General features: G+C 38.2%; 2 protein-coding genes and 1 long non-coding RNA gene across 6 annotated transcripts; 2 read left to right on the top strand and 1 right to left on the bottom strand.

Moving 5' to 3' along the window:
- Positions 1-1,019: 1,019 nt before the first annotated feature.
- On the top strand, positions 1,020-18,090 carry sema4ab (sema domain, immunoglobulin domain (Ig), transmembrane domain (TM) and short cytoplasmic domain, (semaphorin) 4Ab). 4 transcript variants are annotated; one of them, XM_028036710.1, is made up of 15 exons: positions 1,020-1,261; positions 2,382-2,595; positions 4,019-4,179; positions 5,981-6,040; positions 6,706-6,804; positions 7,172-7,265; positions 7,882-8,040; positions 9,018-9,145; positions 10,312-10,493; positions 11,359-11,503; positions 12,461-12,650; positions 12,770-12,885; positions 14,044-14,207; positions 15,308-15,402; positions 16,436-18,090. In XM_028036710.1, exons 2-15 carry the CDS (start codon positions 2,484-2,486, stop codon positions 17,227-17,229), a joined length of 2,499 nt encoding a protein of 832 aa, XP_027892511.1. In that variant the 5' UTR covers positions 1,020-1,261; positions 2,382-2,483; the 3' UTR covers positions 17,230-18,090. The 4 variants fall into 4 exon arrangements, with proteins under 4 accessions (XP_027892511.1, XP_027892510.1, XP_027892512.1 ...); XM_028036709.1 differs by having other exon boundaries at positions 1,020-1,289; XM_028036711.1 differs by having other exon boundaries at positions 1,021-1,233; positions 7,882-8,004.
- Positions 17,952-21,217, bottom strand: LOC114156339 (uncharacterized). Its single transcript, XR_003597928.1, has 2 exons — positions 19,359-21,217; positions 17,952-19,327 (listed from the first exon to the last, which is right to left on the bottom strand). It is a non-coding gene; the product is annotated as an uncharacterized LOC114156339 (long non-coding RNA).
- A 1,260-nt stretch (positions 21,218-22,477) lies between these two features.
- On the top strand, positions 22,478-25,798 carry LOC114155490 (fibroblast growth factor 4-like). The gene is made up of 3 exons (XM_028035400.1): positions 22,478-23,031; positions 24,552-24,655; positions 25,483-25,798. Exons 1-3 carry the CDS (start codon positions 22,743-22,745, stop codon positions 25,657-25,659), a joined length of 570 nt encoding a protein of 189 aa, XP_027891201.1. The 5' UTR covers positions 22,478-22,742; the 3' UTR covers positions 25,660-25,798.
- The last annotated feature ends 1,130 nt before the right edge of the window (positions 25,799-26,928 follow it).

The following is a 26,928-nucleotide window of genomic DNA, read 5'->3' as shown; positions in this document are numbered from 1 at the left end:
CTTTTACCTCTGTGCAATGCTTTGGTCATGAAAAATCTTAGCTTACTGCACATAGTGGCAGAAATAAGTACTTCCTGGTTACAACAGGTTTCAGCTGGTTTCTTTGCTTTCTCTTCCTTTTGGTACATGCCTTTAAGAAAAAAATGAATGTGATTTATATCATTCTTCAACACTAAACTCTCTCTGAAGAACCCCAGGAAGGCTCGTTTTGTACCTTACATGAAGAGAAATAGATAATAGCCAGCAAAATAACAAGCAAAAAACTGTCTATTATAAGTCTGTAGCTATTTGTTACTGTTTGTGAGACAATAATTTATTACCGTGCTCAACCTCTTGGTTTAGTGGCCCATTCCGCGCACAGCTGTGACTCTGGACTGCAGTGAGAATAGCATGATGTCAGACATCACACCGAGATGAAGGAGGAGACAGAGGTCGAGGGCAAGAGAAAAAAAAGTCTGTTTTGTGTCTGCAACAGTTTTTTCTAGTATTACTGCAGAGGTTTCTTAGAATGTCCCACCAAAGGGCAAAATATAAAGTTTTGCTTTAAATCCCTTGTCAAACTGTACAAAATCAATAATAACTTTTTGAAGCATTAATTTTATCCGTGAAATTTTCTTGAAAGTAATTCCGTCCTGTCTGTCTCGTCTTTCAGGTATGGCCTGAGATAGATAGATAGATAGATAGATAGATAGATAGATAGATAGATAGATAGATAGATAGATAGATAGATAGATAGATAGATAGATAGATAGATAGATAGATAGATAGATAGATAGATAGATAGATAGATAAACTCGATGTAGTATGACACTTGATCAACTTTTAATAATTTATTGTGCACACTGTACTGATTGATAAGTAGAATCAATTGGAATGAATTGAAATTATTTTTATGAAGTGCATTGAAATGACATTTGTTGTAAATTGGCGCTGTGTAAGTAAACTGAACTGAATTGAATAATTCGTTCTGTATCACAAATGAAATGTTTGGATTTGCGGTCTTGATTCCGTCCTCCTTCTGCTGCACGTTCTCAACAACTTCCGGTTTCCCAGCTGCTGTCGTAGCTATCAGCAACTGCAGACGCTTTGTGCTCACCGTCGGCAGTTTCGGGCAGATTGATCAGTAGAACCGCTCTGCGGTTTGCTTATGGCTGCAGGTCTACCGCGGAGGATCAGCCAGACAACAGCGGTCACATGAGAAGGAAAGGAAGGCTGCGATGGAGAAGAGCCACAGTAAGACCAGGCTGAACTAACTGTGTCTGTGCGTCGGCTACTGAAATATACAGAATGTGAGAGCGTTGTTTTGCAATAATAATAATAATAATAATAATAATAATAATAATAATAATAAAGTTACAAAAACCACACGGAATAACATGAGCAGATAAGTGACTGTTGTTGGTGTGAAGTTTAAAGTCAGCACTTTGCGCTTCAGGCCTTCAGACTGTGAATCAACAGAGTGATCATCTGAACTCAGGTGTTTTAGCTTAACACACTTTATAGAAACACAACTATAGATCTCTGTGCTCACTGCTTCTAACGCTGGACAAGTTTACTGAAAACAGTTTGTGCCACACAAGTGTTATCTAAAACATCCGCTAGGGGGCACTCCGGCCAGCTCTGACCAGACACCCTAACCTGTATTCAAAATAGAATAGAAACATCCTTTATTGAAACTTGGGGAAATTTCTGTGCAACAGCAGCGTAGTGAGCCAGGCGATCAAAGTAAAGTCGTCACACGAAAAGAAGACAAGGGCAAAATTTTAACATAAATACTGTGTAGATTGTGAGAAACCTTCATTTTTATTATCACACAAGAAACAAAGAAAGAGTCATGTTGCACCACAGTTGCCCAGACGTTGCAAAGCAAGCTGGTGCTGCTGTTTGTTTTCCAGCTACACGCATATTTATTCAGTTAGATTAACATGGCATTTCAGATGTTACCCTGGACTCTGTTTTAGGAGGAATCATCTTGAATGATCATGAAAACCGAGTTAGAATCATAATTTGTTAAAGCCAAATAAGTGATAACATGGTTTTGGAAAGACAGAGAAACAGCTTACCATTTCAGTGTTGGTTCATCATTATGGGAAACACAGAAAATGACCCAGGACAGCAGCTTCTGGTTCCTTTTCTAGGCCTCTATCTATCCACCCTCCTCATTTACAAAATGAGGCAGAAATGCATAAGAAAAAGTAATAGAGAAGGAGTCATGTTAAGAAGAAGAAATGATTGTATAAGGAAAAGGAAAAACAAAAAATATACATAAGTTCTGTTCTTGATAAGAAAATTTTGAACATCACTTTAAACACTATAATAAACAGTGACTATTTAGTGAACATGGCAGCAAATTATGTGATGTGTCTCTGATTCTGTTCCAGATCTGAAGATGGTTTGAAATTCCAGTATAGCTTCGATTCCTCCCTGCTGAGACTCTGAGGGTGTGATGGTCATCTAACCCAGTGCTCGCCTTCTGACTGTCCATGTCATCAGAGCCAATGGACAGTCACCGCCTACTGCGTCTCACTGTAACCCTGCTGGCTTTGCTGAACCCATGCCTGACCAGGCTGTCTCCCAGAGTCTTCTTTCCAGTGGGTGAGTGAAGCCTCGTCTTTGTCTTCCACATGATTGATGGTCTGATACTGGAAGACAGCAAACGCTTTACCCTTCACCATCAGGAATGAAGCACTGTGCCTCTAAGTGAAGTGAAGTACCTAACAGAGGCTCTGAGATGAAGAGAAGCAATGTTAGCCACTAACAAGTTAGAGGGGCAGTATTATGTTAAAATGACTTTTTTAAGCTTTGCGTCATGTTATAAAGTTATTCCCTCTACAAAATGAAGTGTTGCCTTGATTCTTTCATGCATGTTTGAGAAATTGTTGAATCTCCCATGGCAACCAATCAGCTGTGCAAATGCCTGGGGCGACCAATTAGCAAAAACCTGGTTGAACTGCTCAGTATACAAGCTACTTCTCTGTGCAGTGCTGGTAAACACATTAAGGTGTTAATAGAGGAACAATGCTGTGACGACTTCCTGATGGCAGAGTTTCAGAAACAGTCTGCATTTTTAAAGAGACAAGAGCCCAATTTTAAGGTGTTAAATTACAAAGTCAATTTTATTTTAATTGATATTTTATATATACAGCATATGTATAACAATTGAAGTTAATATAATTACTTGATTGGGCTATAAAATGCCACTATATGTCTGGAAAATACATAACACTGCCCCTTTTAAAAGATCATTTTAGTTATAAAATCTATTTGAGAAGAAGTATATAACTGAAGCCTATCAACGCTTTCAGAAAATGGAGATCATTGGAATTATGATAGAATGCAGTAAACTAGTTACAGTATTAGGATTGAAATAATGTGACAGAATACAGAACTCAAAATGTGTGCAAAATATAAAAACATGTAGTTTTTTTCTGGAGGCGAGTCTGTATAACATCAGGAAGACATGTATTTCTGTTATTCTTCTGGAAACTGTGGTGATGATGATTACAATATTCCTTTTTTTTCTTTCTTTCTTTATAATCACACATTGTATACCACTCTGAGCTTTTGTGTCACTGCCACCAGCAATGTCCATCAGGTCTGGACATTGAAGGCAGTTTGTCCATCTAACTGGCCAAGTATATCACTGAGATGCAGAGCATAAATGCATGAACATAAAATGTAGCAGTCTACCAAATATTGTTCCAAAACAGTGCTTAGTGACACTTACATTGCGATGAGGATTCATTCAGTATACTGTGCAGAAAACCAGCTAAGGTTCCATTGTAAAAAGTTTCCCTGCATACCAAGCTGGTGATTTATTGCTCAGTAACTTTGCATCCATCATTTTTAGTCCTTTCTCATCCTGTTGATGCTTTTCTGACTTCTCTGACATGATAAACTTCAATATCATGTAAGGTTTTGTTTGGTCTCCTGTCCAGTAAGAGGCCCCATATGTTTACTCCTTTAGCTCTTTTATTCTGTTCTTAACTGAGATGTATTGCTGTGTGTTAAATAACAGGTAGCCCAGGTAGACGTCTCACCTGCTTCAGCAGCCATGACCTCAGTAACACCACAACCCTGCTTCTCAGTGCGGATGGAGAAAAGCTGTATGTAGGAGCTCGTGATGCTGTGTTAGCGCTGGATGTTGGTCATAAAGACACTGTCCTCCTGAGGAGCAAGGTGAGGGAATCAACTGAAAGTTCTTGAACCCGATGTAATGATGTACTTGTTTTTTATAGCCTAACATTTTCTGTGTGTTTTTTGTGTTGTATTTCTGGCTGCCTCTTGGCCAGGACTCTCTGGAAAAGAGATTTATAATCTCAATTATTTTTTATCCTGGCAAAATATAAATTAAATTAAATAAGATGATCCCTGTCTGTCTGCTGACCGTTGTAGGAACTTATTACTGCCACTAGTTTTGATGTAGAAAAGTGAAACTGAGGCTGGAAAGTTTCACTCTGTGTCCGTATGAAACTCTAACTGAAGTGAGAAGTAAAGAGCCCAGTTCTGCAGGAAATGAGAGAAATGTCAGTTTTGAAAGCTGAGATGGTTTTCATTTACATCCCCTGTGAAAAAACAAAAAACCCTGAACTGAGGTGTTTATAGTTATCCCAAACACCACTGACTGGGCCATGAAACATAAAAACAATTTTGCTTAGTTTTTTGTTTGTTTTTTTTCTCCAGGATTTCAGTAAGTTGAGAGATAACTATATCTGAGCATTTAGATCAGGAGTGTCTAAAGTGCGGTCTAGGGGCCATTTGCGGCCTCTTCACTGATTATGTGTGGCCCTCCAAAACAGGTAGTTGATGCAGATGCAGACTTTTCTTTTCTTTAATTAATTAAAGAAAATTTATTTTCTTTAGTTAAGACTGACAAATTCCATTTTGACGAATTCATTAAGTACAACACAAAGTATTTGTTTTTAACAACCATGCTTTCTGTTTAATTTGATGGTAAATAGGACGGCAATTATCAACTGACTTCTACTTAGACTTTAGAGAGCCCAAATCTGCTTTGAGTTAATTTGTTAAACCTGACTTAATAAAGAGAGTGACCCAGATCCTGGTCTTATTGCTGAAAACAGGGTGAATATTTGTTTCATCTGAGTCCAAAATAATTTACAAGCAGGATTTATTTCTTTTAATAATGTGAATAACTCAAAGTTCTACAATAATTTAAACTTCCCTTTCCGACAAACAAGCTAACTTCTTTAGAATTATTGTATGATTTGTTTATCGTTGAGCATCGAAATAAAAAATACAGTAAATCTTTAGTGGTTTTAAACACTTTCTTGTCCAGTGAGTACTTTTAACTTGACGATTTTGGTCCATGTGACAAAAAGTTTGGACGGCACTGATGTAGATAAATTTAATGGACCTTTTAGTGGTTTCATTAAATGAATTAATTACGTTCCATCCAGTAAAACATAGGATGAGCCCCACGTTATGTTTCCTTTGGAAGTCACAATTCCACTGTGCAAAGTCCCACGGCAGTACATGGCAACACAGTGAACCAAAGGCTGAGCTGTTTGCAATGTGACAGTGCCAAACACTGGACACTAACATCACTATGTCATGTAATGCCACAGCATATAAAGAACAACAGTTCAGTGGTGATTAGAGGCCATACATTCACCAGAAGCTGAAGCCTCTGGTAGTCTGACTCAGTCATCATCATCAGTTCAGTGCAGAAACTAAACACTGGGCTGTTTGGTACCAAAGGTTCTGGACAGTTTAGGATCGTCTGAGATGCTTCAGGTTCTGTTCTTTGGCTTTTCTATTTTCACTCTGATTTGCTTCTGAGAATTTATGAAAATTGATGTTTTCTTTAGTGAAATGTTTGTTACTCTTACATTATAGGATCATGGAAGCAGCCTTTTTCCTTTTTCCTAAACCAGCAGTGACATAATAAATGTTGCCTGTTGTACCCTCTGGTGGTCTATATGGATATTACACTCATATTGAATCTTGTTTTTTGTAGCTGGACTGGAGCCCTTCAGAAAAAGACCTAGAAGAGTGTTCCATGAAGGGCAAGAAAATGGCAAGTGTTGATTTGAAGTTATGCACCAAATTCCGGTGTGGATTAAATAACTTTAAATTTTCCAGCCAGATCATTTAACCCCAAGGTATCAATGATTAAAAACATTTAAATGATTACAGTGACAGTGGTGAGATAGTTCATATCATTCTCTCCATTCTGAAACATTAGGGACATAAAATATCATCATAATTTTAGAAATCATAATAGTGAAATATTTAAAATAAAAATGTGTGAAGCATGTTAATAGATATAAATGTAACAGATTTGCTTGAGAAAATAAAATTCTCTTCATGTTTTCATTCTGACATTTCACTCTGAAAGTGTCATCCCATCATAGTCTACTGTAGTGACTTCAGTTGACTATTTTCACTGTCATTTAAAATCTACAGCTACAGAAAATCATCCAGGTTCATCAACCTGCATACAGGGTTTATATTTTCACTGCATATGCTCTTTACTTTTTTGATTTGTTCCACAAAGCATTTGTGCTCATGACACCCAATTGACTAGCGCCATTTGACCATCGCTATGGTAACGGATATCTCTGTGTGGAGCTGTAGACTTTGTGGAGTTCTCATCAGGTTCTGACTGGTGGGTTAGTTATCAGTGGGAAACTGGTTTTACGGAATCATCTCAACTCTAACTTTTCTGTTTGGGTTTTTAAGGCGGACTGTCCCAATTTCATCCGAGTTCTGCAGTTCTTAAACAGCACTCACATGTACGCGTGTGGAACATTCGCCTTTAGTCCACGCTGCACATATATCGTAAGTTTTTTATGCTGGCATATCTCTGCTGTGACATCACTTCATTTTATTAAGTTAGGATAAACCTTTGCAGCTGTTTTCAGATGTTTGGCTAATCAGGGTGTAACACAGTGAGTCTAGAATGTTGACATTTTCATAATATTCAGTTTTCTGATATACTGAATTTTGTGTTTTCATATTCCAGGTCAGCCATAGTTATCAAAATTACATGAATATGTTTGAACTATTTCACTCTATATAGAATAAGTCCATTCTAATGCATGAGTTTTGCTTTTGGAGATCAGTGACTTTTTCACAATAGTTTTAATTAAGAAAAGATGTCCATATGCAATATCATCACACCTTGACTTTTGACTTTTCTGACCAGAACTCAGAGACGCTCACAATGAGCCTCAACACTGATGAAGGGAGAGGTCGCTGCCCTTATGACCCCTACCAGCGCAACACTGCTATCATTGTGGGTAAGACAATGCTGCCTCTACTGCAACTGCTTCACTCTTAGACATTTAACATGAAATCTATCAGTCATTTTTATGTTCCCTACTAAAGAGAGCAGATTCTACTCACCTTCTAAAGATGTGTATGTGTTGGAGGTTTTATTGTTTAAGCTTAGTGTTCACTTTCTCCTTTTTCTTTATTCAGAGCTCAAGAAATAAACACATTTAACAAAGAAATCCAGCCTATCATCTACTGTTTTTATCTTACTTTTCAGTCGTTGGAACACAACACACTAAGTTAAAGACATCAGTTAAATCATATCTTCTTTTTATTTTTCTAGGAAATTAAGAACATATTTTGCTGAAAGATGCAGAGAAAATCAATTTCTCAGTTTTGTTGACATTGATACAGAAGCTGCCTCTGAAATGAAAAGAAATCAGCAGCTTTTCTCTGACACACTTTGATATAGAAAAGTTGACTGCTTTCCAAAATTAGAGAAATTCTAAAGTCAATGGAACCATGGTGCAGGAAAATGAGTCTTTTCTCAGTGACTGATGCAAAAATAGTCCATCCTGTAAGAAAAGCATAACATAATAAAGAATCTTGTGCTGGCTGCTGTGTGTTGTCTGTGCTACTCAGACGGAGAGCTTTACACCGGCACTGTGGCAGACTACAGAGGGAACCGACCAGTCATCTCCCGACACCTCAGTGAGAGCAGCCGGGTGGACCTTAAATTGGATGACACATTAGGATGGCTGGAGGGTGTGTGCACTGACTCTCATCCTGACACATTTCAAAGTAATGCAGTTGTACTCAGGCTCACTGCTAAGTAAATACACTTTGGCTCCACCTTCCAGGACTCTGCTTTGTTGTTATGTGCTGAGTCTAAAGCCAACTTACACTAACAGCATGTTTAGCGTTTTGCTACCTTTTGCCAATATGGATCCTCTCTGACTGTGTGTATGTGACGGCTATGGGGTAGACTTCTGATATGAGGATTTCTGTGGCCAGTGCTCATGCTAATATTTAGAAGTCATGGAAGAAGACGACTAATATTCTTCACCGTTTCTTTGGGATCTTTTCTGGGGCAGAAATCTTTTTTCCATTTACTTGACCTGCTATCACTACTTAGCATTTCTTTCCTTTGGTAGTGGAACTTCTGTGTGCTACAATGACCAGAGAAAGCAAGCTGCTGCATCCAGGTGTTCCTATTGAGTCATTTGAGAAACTCTGATTGATGGGCTTAAATAACACAATCTGATAACATGTTTATGTTTGGGATTATGACTTTTTCTGTCCAAACTGTTTTTCTCTGTCAGTTTCATGAGGGTTATAATAAACGTTCTATTAGGATTCAAAACATGACTGATTGAAATCATTATTATGTGCTATTGAGCATGAACGTTGTTCTATCTCATGTGATTTATGTAGGCAGTGAGAATATTTTATGAGTCTTAGATGCGTTTATGAGGTTCTTTGCAGTGAGAGAATCTGAGCATGATATTAGTTGAATTTTGAATCTTCTGTTTTCCTCTTTGCAGTAAATATATTGTGTTGTCAGAATTAGAGTTTCTGCTGGAATTATTCTCTAACTTTCTCCATCTCTTAAGCTGCTGCTGGTTTACTCATTGGAAAAGATGAAACAAAAGTATAACATTAATTTATTTTCCAGAAATGTTTTAAAATTGTGTCTTATTGAGAACATTTAACTTTGAAGAAGAATATTTTCCCTGTACATTTTCATACATTGACCTTTTGTATCCTGTTTCCTGTAGATCCAACCTTCATCAGTTCCAAGTTCATTCCACATGAGGAGAAAATCTACTTTTTCTTCAGTGAAGTGGGCAGAGAGTATAACTTTGTAGACAAGTTCGTTGTTTCTCGTGTTTCTCAGATCTGCCTGGTAAGTTCAAAGGACCTAGATCATCATGTAAAAGAGCATAAAAGAAAAATGCAGGACAAAGGCAGCAAAAAACTCAGCCAAAAGTTGCAAAACAGTGAAGATGTTAAACACTGAACTCTGACCTTGAGCAGCAACACAGTTAATAACAGTGATCACCCAAGTTAGGAGCAAAGAGACTTGGAAACTTTTGAAACTACTTTGAATAGTTAACTGAGCATACTGTTTGATAACTAGATCAACTGGAATGGATGTGTGACTGAATTGTAATGATTTGTTGTTGTAAAGTGCATTGAGTGCATAACATTTGTTGTGAATTGGTGCTATATAAATAAACTGAAGTGAATTGAGTTGTGGTAGCTAAGTGTTCAGCTAGAATTTAAATCGATAAAGAGAAGGTTTCCGTGGTGATTAATCCAGCGAGCAGCAGGCGGTTTAACACCTGCCTATGGCTTTAAAAGCATTCTGCCACAGCATTTAGCTGTTTTTCATACATATGAAGCAATTCTAAACACACAACCAAGTTTAGAAAAAAAGCACACAGTCTTTGGAGTTTATAGTTTTACATACCTGGATATAATGAAAATCATCAGAAATAAATCAAATCTAACCTGAAGTACAGAAAGTACTGCCATTGCTTACTGAGCTAAAATTAAAGACGAAGCTAAAATGATCATGAAACTAGATTCACTCTTGATGCTTTCATGACAGCAGTCAGCTGCAGCTGATCAAATCCACTTGATCAGGATCTGTAAAAGATGAAGTGAGAGCTGTTTGCTCCTCTGGAACACACAGGCATGTGTGTTAACATAAAATTATGGTGGAAAGACAGCAGGAAGAACTGCCCATCAATCTAGTGAATGGTAAAATGTTACCAAACCATCTGTAAACCATCACTGTACAGTATGGCTTACAGTATGGAAGGTAATTCCTAAGTGGAAAACATTCATTTCAGCTCCCAGTCTGATTCTTCCTCATCTGAATGAAACCCAAAAGTAAATGTATTTTTGTGATAATTCCATATGTCCATGTTAATTAAAGCCATAGCTTACTGTAGATATGAGCACAATCCAATCATGAAGCACGGTGGTGGGGTGTTAATGATTTGGCTATGAAATGCTCAGTAGTCTGAATCAACTTTTCCAAGTGTTTTTCCTCTGACCCATCAGAGTGACGTCGGAGGTCAGCGCACTCTGCAGAGACGATGGACCACGTTTGCCAAAGCTCAGCTGTTGTGCCAAGATGGCAGCGAGCTCCCTTACAATGTGATCCAGGATATTGACGTGCTTCCACCAGCAGAGGGCGCTTCAGTGGATGACACACTGTTTTACGGCATCTTCACCTCTCAGTGGTCAGTGATGCAGGTTCTCTGTTTGCAGGGCTCTTTCCCTGGTTACTCCAGGACTGTGGATTCTGGTGGATTCAGGTGGATTTCTGGTCAACATCCACAAATTAGAGCATCAATTCAATACCCATTTCTAAGAAGAGTAACAATGGCTCCACTTGTTTGTATGGGAGTAGCTATTGCCAACAATAGAAGATGATGGAAAAACATCATCCTACTCTTTTTAAATCAGTCACTCTGTTAGGCTTTCTGAGTGATGTCAGTTTCAGTAATACTGCAGAAAACCTAACTTTTAAAGTTTGACATTTGACCTTAGTTTAGAATAAACCAGCTTCTACTTCTTTTAAGAGGTTTTATTGGCTCTAGTGGCCTTTATTTGACAGTAAATTGGGTAATTAGAGAAGGGGGAAGACATGCAGCAAAGGTCGCCAGGCCAGGAATCGAACTTGCGACTACCATGTCGAGGGCTAAGGCCTCCATATGTGAGGTGTGCTTAACCCCTGCGCCACCTCAGCACCCCAGCTTCTACTTCTTAATTCCAAAAAATGTTTGTTTGTTTTTAACCAGTGACATCACATTATCTCATCAGCACTTCACTTTCCTTTCAAGCCTCTTCAAAATATTTCTGTAGTTCTTCCTGCCATTTTGGGATCAATTTTACACATTGTACTCTAAAATATATTTTAAATAATTCTCCCTGGAGATTCTTAAAAAGTAGTTGCCAATGTGGGAAAGTTTGACATCTTTATCGATCTCAGACTTTGCCTTTGTACAAATGTTCCCATGTCCTCATTTAGGAGGATCTCAAAGATGATTTCTACAGACATCATCATTCTTATTTATTTATTAATAGCTGTTTTCCATAATTCAGGACTGTGAACTCTGGACGGTCAGCGGTGTGTTCCTTCACTCTGACTGAGATCAAATCCGTTTTCTCCGGGAACTATAAAGTCCTGAACAGAGACACGTTACAGTGGAGCGCACGAGTACAAGAGAAGGTGGCAAACCCAGGAGAGGTAAAACAAGTCACACTGAGAATCATGATCAACTACTGTTGGCATTTCTTTATTCTTTGAAAATTGAAAACTCAAAGGGTAATTTGCATATAAAATAAAAAAATGTAAGTCTTGAAGCGCTGTCTTAATTCCAACCTACAGTACCTTCAGGTTCTTTCAGTGGAAATTCACCTTTTCAGGAACCAGGGTAGTTTTTCTCCCACCTGGGACACATCACATAAAAGTGGGTAGAAATCTTTCCTGAAAACGGCCCTTAACTACAGGTGGAGCTTCGTAATGGAGGGCTGTTAAACATTTCTCACTGGTTTCATCCTCTTAGTATTTTGTTTCTTCCATTTCCAAGTTTACAGTGTATTAGCTATACTTTCTGTTAACTTTAAATAACCCAGCATGAGTGCTGTGTTTTTATGCTATTACAATGTTTTGCAAACTCAGCATTTCATCTAAACTGTTTTACTCAGTGTTTGCAATCAAGTACATTGAGAACACCAGCCACTCTGTGTAGAAATAAAGGAAGTGTGGACTGCAGCATCTCCATGGAGACAGAGAGTTGTGCTCTCATTAAAACCTTTAAGAGTTTTACCTGGTCAAGTTAAATTAGTTTTCAGCATTGATGTTCTCAGATTAACGTGACCACAGTGTGCAGAGCTGAGTTTAGGCTGGACTGGAGTGGACACACTGCTACTGTGTGTGGACCATGTTCCTACGATATGTAACTCATAGACTTAATAAAGATTTGTGGATTATTCCAAACACATACAAAGTTAATACTAATATTGAATTCCATGTCAGAGCTCCACCACCCCCAAATTGCCACTTGTGCCACTGCCACTCAGTGTAAATTCAGATCCTTAGAAGCAGAAATGAAGTGGCAGTGTTAATTCTCAGGTTGCAATTGAATACAATGATTATGATCCTTATTAAAATCTGTGTCATTTGTTTTTGTGTGTCTGTTAGTGTGGCCTGCACAATGCCTCAGATAACGCTCTGCGCTTTGTCAAAGAAAACTTCCTGGCAGAGGACAGCGTGCGTCCGGCTGGAAGACGCCTGACCTTGGTGTCTCGTGAGCACACCTACAGCCACCTGACAGTTCAGAGAGTCCAGGCTGCCAATAAAAAGCTCTACACTGTCCTGTTTCTGCTGACAGGTGAGCCATGAGACACGGCATATTGTTTCCCACTGCTAGAAGAAAATGTTTAAAAGTTTACCGTCATTTCTCTAAGGGTTTGTTTCAGAACACGATTTGTTGTCCTTACTGTCTTCCAGAGTCTGGTCACTTACACAAAGCAGTGCTGCTCCAACAGGGGCCCTACATCATAGAGGAGGTTCAGGTTTTTAAGCCTCCTCAGCCAATCAGGAGCCTGAAGCTGTCTATCCCAAAGGTACAAACTGAGGCATATTCAGTTTATTTTCAGATTTTTTTCTCATCTATTTTTGGTCATAGATTTTAACTACATCTTGTTGAACATCTATAATGTTCACCTCGCAGGTCCTTGTTAAACAATATGACCTTTGTTTAACAAGACTCATTGTGTTAATACAGGGTATGCTATTAATGCACTTTTAAATGCATTACTAATAATTTTAAATTATTTTTAAGCACTAATTTAAAAGTGCTTAAAAAGTAGTCCTTATCGCATAATAAAATATATATTTTTTAAATCCATGTTTTTAATGAACAGTCTTCACAATGAGTAGGCAACCATAGGCAGGTTTGAGTCTGCATTTGGAAATGTAGCTGTGCCAGAGAAGTCCCAACCTAAGGGACCTGAATGACTGACAGCTGCAGTCTCCATGGTGATGAGACAGCCAGAAGGCAGTCAGTTCATATTGCATAAATCCAAATAGACAGACCAAGTGATTACAATGATGTGAAACTGAAATGACATTCTGCAGGCTGTTTATGGATATCATAATGGAAGAATGTGGCATTCTGATTTCTGACCCTCTAGAAAATGAAAATTTCAGTTAACATTGACATTACCTATGGCTGGGCAATAAATCCATTCTATTGATTAACCAAATTTTCTGTTTGTGACGATTAAATTTTAGTTCAGAGTGATGTCAGCCCACCCAGGTCCGCCATTTTGTTTTACAAGCGTGTTTTACAACTTATTTTTAAGCTAAGTTTACGAGGAACCAAACCCATCGGGTCTGTTAGGAAAGTCACATCTTGAGGTCCATGTAATGAGTCTGTTTTTGTTGCATTGACCATCAGACAACAACCACTTCTGAATGGAGCAGTTACTGATTCCTTGAATCACATGAGTGATGCATCAAATGACTTATTTTTTTAAGTTCACTGACAAATCCGCATCCCACTGAAAACACTAGCAGCTGGTTGTTTCTCAGTGTCCTTCTCCAGCAACTGTTTGCTCAGTGCTTGTTTCAAGGACCTGCGCTCATGTTACATGAAGGATCAGTGGCTCTATGCATGTTGAAACAGTGACTGTTCACAGTAGGTTTGCAGAAACATGACTGATGTTATTAATGTGTGGAATAAATGTTGCACTGATTGATTAGTCATTGTGTTAATACAGGGTATGCTATATGTTGGAACATCAGAGGGGGTGGTGAGGATTCCAACTGCTAACTGCTCCTACTACTGGACCTGTGCCCAGTGTGTTCTTTCCCGGGATCCTTTCTGTGGTTGGGATGCAGCCAGCAGGGCCTGTGTGGAGGTCTCTGTCACCCAGACCGCGCTGTGAGTCCCTCACTGCCATCATGAACATGGGCTGTCAGTATTATGTATTGTTATACATAATACTGTTAAAAACATAAAAATGTTAACAAAATATTTGGATATTTGTCTACAACAATTTTATATCAAATCCATAGCATGCTGTATGATGTAGGAACAGGCCAAAGACATGGTAACCATGGAGATTCTATTTCTAGGTAGATAGACTTGTTTTATATGAACGGCTTTACCTTTACCTAATTCTTCCACAGCAACATTAGAATAAAGAAAAATTCAGCCCCAGACCTTGTAGGTCCTGTCATGAAATTCTGTATCTTGACAGGACCTACAAAAACGTCTATTGGAGCCATGGTCTTCCCACAGGAAGTCGGCTATTTTGGATCAAAACCGCCATTTTGTCTTTTACACATGTTGTATCTGAGTGAACTCCTCCTTCAGCTTTTGGGATGCAGGCTTCATAATCACTCAGCACAGTCTTGAGGCATTGAAGGTCAAAAGTTATCAAATTCTTTTGGCTACATCAAAGCATGTGGACGTGGCTAAGTCAAATCTGACCATTTACCATAGAACATTAAGGTAGAATAACTTCCACACGAGTCCCAGCTGCCTGAGACTTTATGTCTGTCATAACCAACCAGCACTGATCACATTCACATGGTCAATTGGTGACATCACCTTAGTCCCTCCCCCTTTGAACAACAGGTCACCTGTTGTCCTACTAGTTCTCTTCCTTTTACTGCATGATTCATAAAGATTTGAACCTACAGTATGTTTAATGACAACATGAAGCTCAACACTGGCTGCTGGCTGGAGGATGTGGGCACAACTGAATGACTCTAACTGTTACTGTTCTAGTAACTAATCTGCACCAGACTTTTGGTGCGTCATCAGGGAGAACTGTGCAACACATTGGTGTGCAGGACCTAGTGGACCGGTGCATGACCTGCGAGTGAGCATTGATGACAGCAAATGGGTGGTGTAGTTGGGGCTCCTGTGGTCGTGACAAGGCCGGAGCCTCGCTGAGCTGCAAAGGCCATACGAGGCTGTTTAGAGCTTTAATTCTATTTAACATTCACTTGCTGACTGTAGTGTCCTCTCTTTAGAAGCCAGGACACAGATGGAGGAAATGTTGAAGAAGCCTGTAACAGTGTTTCATTAACACACAGAACCAAATTTGGACCAAGTAAGATGCCCACAGGTATGTGTCACTCTATGAAACAACAATGTGGCATTTCTGTTCTGGAAATGTGTTCACTGAGATATTTTACAAAACACAAAACAGTTTTAAATACTTAATGAGAATCCTTTAATTAAGTATCTATTATTATTGTTATTATTATTATTATTATTATTATTATTATTATTATTATTATTATGTGTAAGTAAATTTGATTAATGTAGCAACTTTCACAGATAAAAATCACAAAGTGCTTCACAGATAAAACTAAGATACTCAGATAAAATACAATGACACAAAATAAAATACCAAGTTAATCAGTTAAATGTTTTTGTACCAAAACATCTTCAGCTAATTTTTAAAAAGTCAGTGAAATCGGTGCAACACAAAAACAGTCAAAGTAGTTCCACAGTCTTACAGTCCCAATCCCCCTCAGCTTAAATCAAGTGCAAGAGACTCTCAGTAAATTCTGACCAGTTGACTTCAACACAGCAGAAGAAGAATGGGTTTACAGGAGGTCAGCAATGTACTGGGAGCTTCACTATGCAGGACTCTAAAAGTAAGAACTAATGAAATTGGATTTTAAAACGTACTGGCAACCAGTGAAGCTAAGACTGCAGTAATGTGTAATCTTCTGCTGGTTCCCACTAAGTCTTGTTGCAGCATTTTGCACAATCTGAAAGTGATTCAAAGCTAATTTATTCAAACAAGTTAAAAGATTGTTTCAACAATATAGATATGTATAGATAAAAGCATGGGTAATCCTCTCAAGGTCAACTTTTAACATCAGCAGTTGTAGTTTTGAGATGTTCTCCATTGCATAAACACCTATACAGTTATTTTACATAAATCTGTTGTTGTTTATGAAATCTTTGTACAAAACAATAACGGCAAAGATTTTAAACCATTCTGCGTTTTAAATGAGAGAGTATTCTAGGCGTTAGCCTGCCAGCAGTAATAAATGACAGTATTGCATTCCACATATGGTCATCACCAGTCAGTCTGCAGGTTTTCTCAGCTCTGACCCCTGAGTGAGCTCCAGCCTGTTTGTCAGCCTCGTGTCCTGCAGGTGAGCTGGTCTTCGTGTCTCTGAACGACGTGGTGCGGCTGCACTGTCCTGCAGCGTCACAGCTGTCCCACCAGCTGTGGGAGCGTCCAAACAGCCGCCTGTCCTCAGACCTCTACCTCCACTTGCAGGATGGGAGCCTCAGCTTTGTGGCCACCCCAGCCACCCTGGGCCACTACCTCTGTCTGTCCACAGAGAACGGCTACCGACAGACCATGGCCATTTATCACGTCAAGCAGAAGAGCAGTCCCATGGCTCAGAGTCCAACCAGCTACACCAGGAGTCACACGCGAGCCCAGCCCACCAGGGAGGGGCCTAAAACAACCGAATCCAGACCAGCAGAGACAAAACCCTCACTGTCCATCGGGAACACTCCAGTCACCACCAGGCAACTTGATAGAAATGTAACTTTGTGGATGAAAGAATATGAAAATCTGGAAACAAAATTTCGTGATGGGAACCCGCTGCTGTCAGCCCGCTGCCCCAGCTACCTGAAGGAGCTGGTGGTGGTGTCCGTTCTGCTGGTGCTCTGCCTCAGTCTGCTCATCACAGTCACTCTGTATGTTCTCAGACAGCAGTGGCGGAGACGGACTGCACCTGGAATGGGAACTCCAAGCAGGAGCTGTGACCGGAGGACCAGTGAGGAGCAGGAGGCCCTGAGGGAGAATGAGTTTGGGAGCAAAGCCAATGGTCAGGCGCCCTCTGGTGGACATGCCAGTGGCTTGGTTTGTAATGGGAACCTAACAGACTCTACCCAGAATTTGCCAAACACTCCCTTCTGAGCAGCAGCCAAAGAGCTTTTTGAGCTGCTACAGAGCAGAGCACCATGGAGGGAGAACGTTCCAGTAGCAGCGTTCATTTGGTGAGCGCTGCACAGAACACCAAATGAACGCTCTGCAAAGTTAGACTTCCTGAGTTTTTTGCAGCCTGAGTGCTGCACAAGTGGCTGCCCCACTTGTGCTTTTTAAAGGGAACTTGACCTTTTACAATACAAATGAATGGTAGTTGGATCCTAACAAACAAAGCAGAGCTTAGTTTTTAAACCACATCTGAGATCTGACTGTTAGCTCAAGTCTAATGAACCGTGTAAAACCGTTTTATGAACTGTTAGCAGTTCAACTGTGGGTCAGTAGCCAAAACCCACCTGTCCAGTTAGAATGCTGCTGAGGTAACAGGGATGGGAGTTCAGGGGTGGGCAATCCCGGTCCTCTAGGGCCGGTGTCCTGTAACTCTTAGATGTCTCCCTGGTCCAACACACTTGAATCCAACAGCTGAATCACCTCCTAAGTGCAGTCAAGTTCTCCAGAGTCCTGCTAATGACTTCATTATTTGACTCAGGTGTGTTGAAGTAGAGATGCATCTAAAAGTTGCAGAAGACCGGCCCTCCAGGCCTGGAGTTGCCCACCCCTGTGGTAGATGGAGCTGTTGGGATCAGACGGTGTTCTGCACCTCACTGATGTGCCTTGGATGCATTTTTAAAGATGTTCTGGTGGAGTTCTTCTTATCACTTTATCTGATTTTCTTTTCATCACATCCTGGACTTTTTTTTATCTCATTGATATTCCTAAACTCCTGTTCTGATGACACTGTGCTGTCATTCCACATGTTTACCTGCTCATCAATAAACCAGCTGCTCTGTCAAAGGATTGTTTTTGATGCATCCGTCCCAGTGGATCCTGTACAGTTATATCTGTAGAAGAAGAAAGAATCATATAATAGAATATGTGTAGGAGAAACATTCTTCTAATCTGTCCTTTATCAATATTCCATTAACTTATTCTTTGTGCTTCATTTATATTGCAAAATGAACTAAGAAAAACTTAAACCAACACTGAGTCATATGTAGAAATATCCATTTAATGCCTACAGAGTTCAGTTGAGTTGTTGATCTCATGTGACACGTGGTGCGTCACCAAACTGTTCCTGCAGTTCATTGTAAGACTCAGGAAGAGAAGGCAACATGGAGGCACACAGCTGAGGATTAGTCACTCTCAGTATTATCAGAACAGTCTCGCTTTTACTAGTTGTACCACCTTGTACAATACTTAGCGACAGTTCTTACTAAACTCGCAATTTAAATGCACATAGCTACTAGAATGCTCATTGACTAGTAACAACTGTCAATTCATTTCAAAAATACTTTAATAATCTCAGAGGGAAAATAAATGCAGCATCTTGGTGCAGTCACTGGAGGAAGTAAAAGGCCCAGCATGGTCAGGCTGGAGTCAAACTGCTGGCTTGTGCTCACATGGTTTTGTAATGTTTGTTTTTGTACAGACCCTTCAAGGTCCACAGTGAACCCTCCGCCTGCAGAGGATGTCATGGTGATTTGGCATATGTGTAATTCACAAGCGTACAATAAACACAGGGAGTCTGGCAGGGAGGAACAACTACTGCGACTTTACAACTTCAGAAGAGAAGGAAAAATACTTGAGCAATAAGTCAATAATATATGACGCAATAGACACGTGATCAGTGTCAATATTCACATCTGATTCACAAACACATCTGATAAAATATTCATCATATAGAATATGCACTGAATTCTTATCCAGAACTGCACAGCATTCTGGGGGATGTAGGCATAGCCAGTGAATCAAGGTTGGTGGCATCAACTGACTTACTCACTCTTTGGTTACTTAGCAACAACTTGGTAAGAAAGTTGCACAGCAGCAGTTTCAGGTTTTGCACTCAGAACTGCTTAGAAATAAAAAAAAACATTGTGGAATGAAAACTGTGCATTAAAGAGTTAAAGTTACTATTTAATGCACCAGTTTGGCAGTATTTCAGATATTTAAACAAGAACTAATCAATAATTATATCAACAATTACCAATATAGACTGATATGAAACACTTACATTGTGAAGTTTTTCAGCTATCTACTGTAATATCTGGAAAATAGGCTGCTACTTTTTCACACACTTTTTCACACTGCAATGTAGCTGACTTATACATTTTTACCATTGAGTTTCATGCTCTTGCTGCATGATGCAAGAGTGAATTTGTCTCAAGACAAAAGTGACACTGAGAGCAACAGAGACAGAGGAAGTGAATGTTAGACTGTTCAATTCCAACAGTTAGGAAAAAGGCAAAATGGTTTTGGTGTGCAGGATTAAGATGAAGATGGTGATCAATGATTTTCCTGGTAGGCTACAGAATTTTATTATGTTTTTTTATTAAGTAGCCATATTCTGGGTATTGTTTGGAAGAGATATTTATGGTATGTATTTGTGTGTGTAACCAGTACATATTTATTTTAAAAGTTAAAAAAGAAATCTTTCTGTATAAATAACCATAACAATGTGGACACCTGCTAACTATATATGAAAACCTGTTTTCTTTTCAGTTATTGGGTGCAGCTGGCATTCAGCTGGGCTCAGTTGTCCAGAAATAACAGAACTTTCTCTCCTTCTATCTCCCTTAATGCTTCATGACTTGGGAGTTCATTCTGCAAAGACTATCGTTTTTTTAAAGCAGTACATTTAACATATTTCATAAACTATTTTGTTTCAATCTTGTTTTGGAAATTCATAAGATTTATCTTTTTTTTAATTATGCTTTTTCAAAAACTGAAAAGGAAATACACCCCTCACTATTTACTTTAATAGACCTTGGTTATTTTGTATTACAGGATTCATACAAATGCTTGAAATCCTTGAAAATGTTTGAATTTCAATTAGGTGTTTTCAGTGTTTGAACAGAGCTTGATTCTTTAAGTGGCTCAAAAGAATGATAAATGTAAACCATTTACTATTCTTTGCTTATTTCTTGAAATTTCCTCCATTACCTACATTAATTAGATTTTTGTTGCTGCTGTTCACTCATGTTTAGTTCGCATTTTCACTTCAGTTCTGTCCTGCTACCTATTACTAATCTAGCAAATACAGTTCATCCACCGACAGTTTCTAATTACACCTTGCTAAAAAATTTGGTTAAAGCTAATGTCCACTGTGATAGTGGAAATGCAGTACACAAATAGCTTATCCACTTTTGGATGTTCACATTAGTCCATTCTGATGTCGGGGCAATTACCTCATTTTTCTGAACAAGAACCACTGCCTGCAGTTCATTGGGGGTTTTGTGGCCCTGAAAGTCCACATTCTAAAATCACCTCCAATAAAAACATCTTTAAACAAATTAAGACACTCTTCAAACAACATTGAGTCATACCAAGAAATCTTCACCTGATATCCACATAATTCACAGTTCAGTTCACAGTGACACCAGGTGTCACATGTTTACATCATGTGACACCTGGTGCGTCACCAAGCTGTTCATACAATTCACTGTAAGACTCAGGAAGAGAGCCAAACAAAGAGGTTATGACGAACAGTTGAGAATTAGTCACACTCTGGACATTATCAGCTGATATTTACTGAACATCCACAAAATGCTGTTGATCTTATGGGTTATTTGATTCCTTTGGTTGGGTTTTTCGCTTTCGTTTTTTCAAAGATTATAGGAAAATAAAGCTGTTTAGACTTAATTGTAAATTTGTAAGTTCAATTTTGTGACTTCACTGTACAATTATTACAAGACAGGAATTCAACAAGCCATTTATACGCAGAGTTGGGTAGTAACTATTTACCTTTGCTCAATTACATTTATTTAAGTAACTCTTTGAAATATATATATATATATATATATATATATATACGAGTATTTTAACTGTGCTGTACTTTTTCCTTTTACTTGAGTAATTTTATTATGAAGTACTTTAGTAAAATTTCTGGATTCTCCACCCACTGAATGAAAAAACAATAAATTCATCAAAGACAAACACCTGCAGTTTTTGTTAAAGTTTCATATCTTTTATTTTGAAAGAAACTGATTTGGAAAAATGTTCTTTTGTCTCATTTTGTTATTTTTGTTACTTCTGTGAATTATTTTCATTTTGGTCCCTAACATACTAAAATTTCCACTTAACTTTATATTTTGGTCTGTCTGATAATCTATTAATAAATTAATAAAGCAATAAGGTAATGTTATTTGAACAACTAAGGGTTTTTTTTGGTTCTAGCTCAGACATAAATATTAAAAGAATAAAATGTTGGTTTTAATCCTGATGTTTAGTACTGCAAGTCACTAACTTTGCAATAGTGAACTTACATGGTAAGATTATAAGCATTTATCTATTTCAAATATGTTCTTTGATTAAGTGTGTTCTCTGAGCTTTGGGACAGAAGCTTAACAAAGCCATTACATCTGTTCTGATAAATGTCAACAACATAATGAAATCTAATGAAATCAGTATAATCACAAAGTTTGTTCTACTTGCACATATAATACTAATTGTTAGTTTATTGATTTGATGATAATTATGTAATGTCGGAGCAATCTTTGCTGTTGATGTTGGTTAACCCTTTAGCCAGCAGCGGAAGGCCTGCGTTCCATTTTTACTTCCACTACATTTTAAAGCATCCTGCACGGTTCCTATAGTAACATATTTAACATTGTGATCATTTTAATGATGCATAAAAAAAATCTAATTTATTATGAATCATTATTATGTTTAATTTGTTTCACATCAGTAGTCTGAGGTTGTTTCAGTTCCTCTTGATAGTTGTTCTGGCAAACATTTTAGAAATGCGGAAATTATAATTATCTTTCAGTGATTAAATTACATGTTTCATTTTATGCTTTAAGGCATGAAATTAAAAGTTTAGGATTCTGACTTGATTTGGGACTTGCCTGTTTCATCTTTGGACTCGACTTGGACCTTTAAAGTCTGATTGGGACTTGACTCGAGACTTGAGCCTAACTTGTGACTTGCAAAGCAATGACTTGGTCCCACCTGTGCTATTTATATTTACAAACAGGTGATGCAATTGGTTTCAAATGGAGCACCTGGGTTTATGCCACCAACAGTTGATGTGTTTTTCATTATTATCTTTCCTGCTTTAAATGCTTGCGTGTCTATGTTTGTTTTCTGTCACTACATGTTCTATGTATTTTCAGTCTGTGCTTCTACAGCACCTGTGACTCACAGATAAACAAGACAGCAGGCGGTATGTGATGTAATGCACCATGCATATAAATCCGGACGGTTACTCGGTATGTGACTGTCTGAGGATAAAGCAAAACCAGAAAACACCATACAAATGAAAAACCACATGCAATCAGAGTTGGATGTTTAGGGATGTTTCAGTATGCACTCTACAAGTGATTTTCACCATTTAGAAGTCCAGAATTGTAAGCATTTTTTAGAATATATGCTGGTTTTTATCTCTATTTTTGCCTATAGGTGAAAACTTAGGCTATACCTGAGTTGCTTTCACTACTGGTATATAGAGTATGTCATTTTTAAGGTCCAAGATCTCTTTTTTCCTGTATGGGATCTTCTTGTGCAGCTTATATGCCACTCTTACACTCAGCAGGACAAAACAGAGCATTCGCAATGCCAGATCATTGGTGCACAGCAGCAGCTTCACTTTGAACAAAAGAGAAGATGCAGAAAGAGATGGACAGTACCTGCTGGGAATAAAGAGACTTAGAAGACTTTACTGTAACGTGGGCATCGGCTTCCATATTCAGGTCCTACCAAATGGAAAAATAACAGGAGTACACAATGAAAACAAATACAGTAAGTATGTTTGACATTTCATGATGAAAATAATAACAAAGACCTTGATTAATGTAAGGAATTTGTCAAATAGTTTTTACATTGACTACATTTTTATTTTTAATCAGCACAGATTGGTATTATTGTAGTTATTCAATTTCAACATAGATGTTTACCATTGCATTATGCAAACTATAAATGTTACATTAACTGTGTTTTGTCTTCTCCTAATACAACAAATAGAAACTTTGCTGGTTAAAAGTTCTTTTTTGGAACATTATTTTTGCATAGGGGCTATCAGATGAATGAAACTCTGTGATTAGAGTTAAGGAGTTTGAATATTAGTAATATTAAAGACAAAGATTTTTGTTTAGTAACTCAGCAAAAAATGTTCCATTGTGCAGGATTGATTAGGTTATATTGGTTGTAGAAGTAAACTTGAACTACTTCTGAATGAAATGATATTTAACATTTTTGATTTTTACATTAATGGGATTTATTTAATTGCAAAACAATTAATTGATTATAGTTTGTGATTTTAAGGAAGCAAATTTGAGATATGTCTCCAGATTTGGACCGCTTTGTGTCAACATGTGGGAACAATCTTGAATGTAAACAAAACAAAGGAGAAGATTTTAGATTTCAGGAGGAACAGGGTTACATCACATCTTGTTTCCATCATTGAAAAGGACGTGGAGGTGGTTGAAGAATAGAAATACCTCAGTGTTCATCTCAACAACAACCTGAACTGGAGACCCAACAGTGAAGTGTCTGTAAGAAGAGACAGAGCAGACTGGACTTCCTGAGGAAGCTGAGATCCTTCACAGTTTGTAGCGCGATGCTTCAGCTCTTCTATAAGTCTGTTGTTGAGAGTTTCATCTCTTCTGCTGTCACCTGGTGAGGCAGCAGCATCAGAACCAGCGACCTAAAAGGCGCAACAGCCTGATAAAAAAGGCTGGTTCTGTTCTGGGAATGACTGTGGAGACTCTGGAGATGATAGTGCAGAAAAGAATTCTTCATAAAATCAAGAAAATTATAGACAACTCTGACCATCCTCCTTATGAGACTGTCTTATAAAACAGAGTATCTTCAGTCAGAGACTTCTTCAAATTCAGTCCAATAAAGACCGCTACAGGAGATGTTTTCTGCAGACAGCCTTCACTATCTGCAATAACTCTTTAATTAAATGAGCTACAAAAATATTTCATTTCCTTTCTCTTCCCCTAATTTTTTAATTTTAATTTTAATTTCTAACATTTGGCAATCTATTATCTCCAAAAAATTGAAATGTATATAATGTAAATATTTCTTATTTCAGTTAATTGAATTTGAAATATAAAATCTAAGTTATAATGGATATGTTGGACTTCAGAGTTCTAGTCATTAACTCCCCTACCAACTGTCTGTTTTGTACATATTATAACTAATTAATTAGATAAATAGATAAATAGAGAGAGAGAGTTATTCTAACTTGGGAGTAAGAATAATTTATGTTCACATTTGGTTTCTCTGTCATCTTTAACTGCTGTTCTTCCCTCTAGGCCTTTTAGAAATTTCTCCAGTGGAAAGAGGAGTTGTGACTTTGTATGGAGTCAGTAGTGGTCTGTTCATCGCCATGAGTGACAAGGGAAAACTTTATGGTTCGGTAAGATATGACTTTTCTCTGCATAACTGTAGAGGCTTTGATTTAGAGTATTTGGTGTAAAACATCACTTTAATGTCTGATAGATCAGGAATTGGCAGACCATTAGCAGTATGGAATAACTACAGTATCATTACTATATTACTATAGCAAATGGTCTGTCCTCACTAATGTATGCATTTTGTGGTTTCTGATTAAAATGATTACTTATTAGTGCTTGGTTTCCAGATTGGGAGAGACAAGGAAGGATAAAATCAGAATTGAATACATCAGAGGAACAGCTCATGTCAGATGTGTAGGAGATAAAGTTAGAGAAGCCAGACTGAAATGGTTTGGACATGCAGAGAGGTTGAGGTTGGACCTGCCAGGAAAGAGACCTAGAGGAAGATCAAAGAGGAGATTTATGGATGGAGTGAAAGAGAACATGACGGTAGTTGGTGTGAGAGAAGAAGATGTGAAAGATAGGGTTACATTTAGATGGATGAGTTTCTGTGGCCACACTTAAAGGGAAAAAGTCGAAAAGAAAAGAAGAAGTGCTTGGTTCCCAGTTAGCGCCCTGATAAGTGATTAACTTTGTTGACAATTTGCTCATAAGTAAACTCATAACAAAAGCTGAAGACTTACTGTTATAACAGAAATATATGTCTGAACAGAACATCTGTCATCTGTGTATTGCTTCTTCCTCCGGTATATTTTATATCACAATCTATACTTCTAGATAAATGTACCACAAGTTTATTTGGGAAGAAGCATTTTAGAACTAGTAAAATAAAATATATAACAAGTTGGAAAGTTGATCGTTGTTTTCTGTCCCTCTCTCTTTTACTTAGGGAAGCTACAGAGATGACTGCAAGTTCAAGGAGAATCTCCTGGCCAATAACTATAATGTCTATGAATCAGCTTCCCATCCTGGAATGTACATTGCTCTCAGCAAGATTGGGAAAACCAAGAGAGGCAACCGTGTGACGCCCACAATGACCATGACACACTTTCTCCCCAGAACATAATGTTTCTAAGCTAACTTTAAGGCACATATCTTCCAAGAGAACAGTTTGATCAGAGATGGGGATTCTCTATAATCTAAAATGTACCAGGACATAAACATATTGTTCACTGTGAATGATTAAAGTTATTTATTGACAAGGATTGGATTCACATCCCAGAAGCAATGAGATTTTTATTTGAAATACTCAAGGTTAAAAATAAATCACATGTACCATTAGCAAAGTAGTTGAACTATGTCATCCATCTTGTTTTGATCTGTCTTTGGCTCACCAGACTGCGACTGAGTTCTCCACTAAATACAAGACAAAAAGAAAGTGTCTGAGCTCAAACAAGGAAAGATTTGTTTTGTGTGAGTCCGGTCACAGCACTGGTTTCAGAACACACTTCTTCCTGATTCTATGCTGTTTTCACACCAGTAGCATGTGCTTCTGGGTCAGTAGCTGGAGAAAGCAGTGAAAGAAAGATGTCAAATCCCCAGTGCAGTGGGATTCAAAGACAGTGACCACTTGGAATGAAAGTGATTTCACAATAAAGTTCCACAATTTTTAACAAAAGTCCTGTTTACCGTCCACAATAACTTGTGAGCTATTGCTGCACAACATCAATCAGTGGATCACATTTGTGCTTCTGATGGGCAAAGTTTCCATCTGTTGTTTTTTTTCTTTTTCAGCCCAAATCAGTTTAAAACATCTTTAGTAGTCTTAAAAGATTTCTAAGAAAACCCAGAAGATTCCATCGAGTTATTGACTTGCAGCATTGGGTGAGCACATAGCAACAATTGCTTGCATTCTGTCATTGATTTTGCAGCAATCCCTCATACCAAGCATGTATGAAGCGACAGTGGAGAGGAAAAGCTCCCCCTTTAACAGAAAGAAACCTCCAGCAGAAGCAGAACCAGGCTCAGTACAAGAATCCATCTGCTATGACCAAGTGGGGTTTGAGAAGGCAGAGCAGAATGCACAAGAGACAGATGAAGTGATGAATGATTACTTTTGATGTTCATGAAAGTGAAAAGTTAACAGCAGGAGAGGGAGAATGATCAGGTGATGGCAGCATTATCTCAGCCGTTGTCATCCTCCATTTGAAAGATATCACAGCCAAATGGAGTGTCAGACCAAGTGTAGCTTCTATGGAGAGGAAAATAACTGAGAGAAAACAAAAAGTTAACAGGTGAAATAGCAAATAATGCAAACTGGAGAAGAGTAGAAGAAGAGAGTGAGAAAAAGTTTGGTTTAATCTATTAGAGTTTGTTCTCTAATAGATTAAACCTA

The sequence above is a fragment of the Xiphophorus couchianus genome, chromosome 13 (assembly GCF_001444195.1).
Source record: "Xiphophorus couchianus chromosome 13, X_couchianus-1.0, whole genome shotgun sequence".
Lineage (NCBI taxonomy): Eukaryota > Metazoa > Chordata > Actinopteri > Cyprinodontiformes > Poeciliidae > Xiphophorus > Xiphophorus couchianus.
The sequence above is the reverse complement of the archived record's forward strand: the minus strand, read 5'-3'. Positions and strand labels throughout refer to the sequence as shown.

Bases quoted from the DNA above. Each gene is read 5' to 3' on its own strand.
- sema4ab (XM_028036710.1), top strand. From the start codon at position 2,484: ATGTCATCAGAGCCAATGGACAGTCACCGCCTACTGCGTCTCACTGTA. The intron at 11,504-12,460 runs GTAAAACAAGTC...TGTGTCTGTTAG, and splicing joins AGGTGGCAAACCCAGGAGAG to TGTGGCCTGCACAATGCCTC. The intron at 12,886-14,043 runs GTACAAACTGAG...GTGTTAATACAG, and splicing joins TGAAGCTGTCTATCCCAAAG to GGTATGCTATATGTTGGAAC.
- LOC114155490 (XM_028035400.1), top strand. From the start codon at position 22,743: ATGTCATTTTTAAGGTCCAAGATCTCTTTTTTCCTGTATGGGATCTTC. The intron at 23,032-24,551 runs GTAAGTATGTTT...TCTTCCCTCTAG, and splicing joins ACACAATGAAAACAAATACA to GCCTTTTAGAAATTTCTCCA. The intron at 24,656-25,482 runs GTAAGATATGAC...TCTTTTACTTAG, and splicing joins AGGGAAAACTTTATGGTTCG to GGAAGCTACAGAGATGACTG.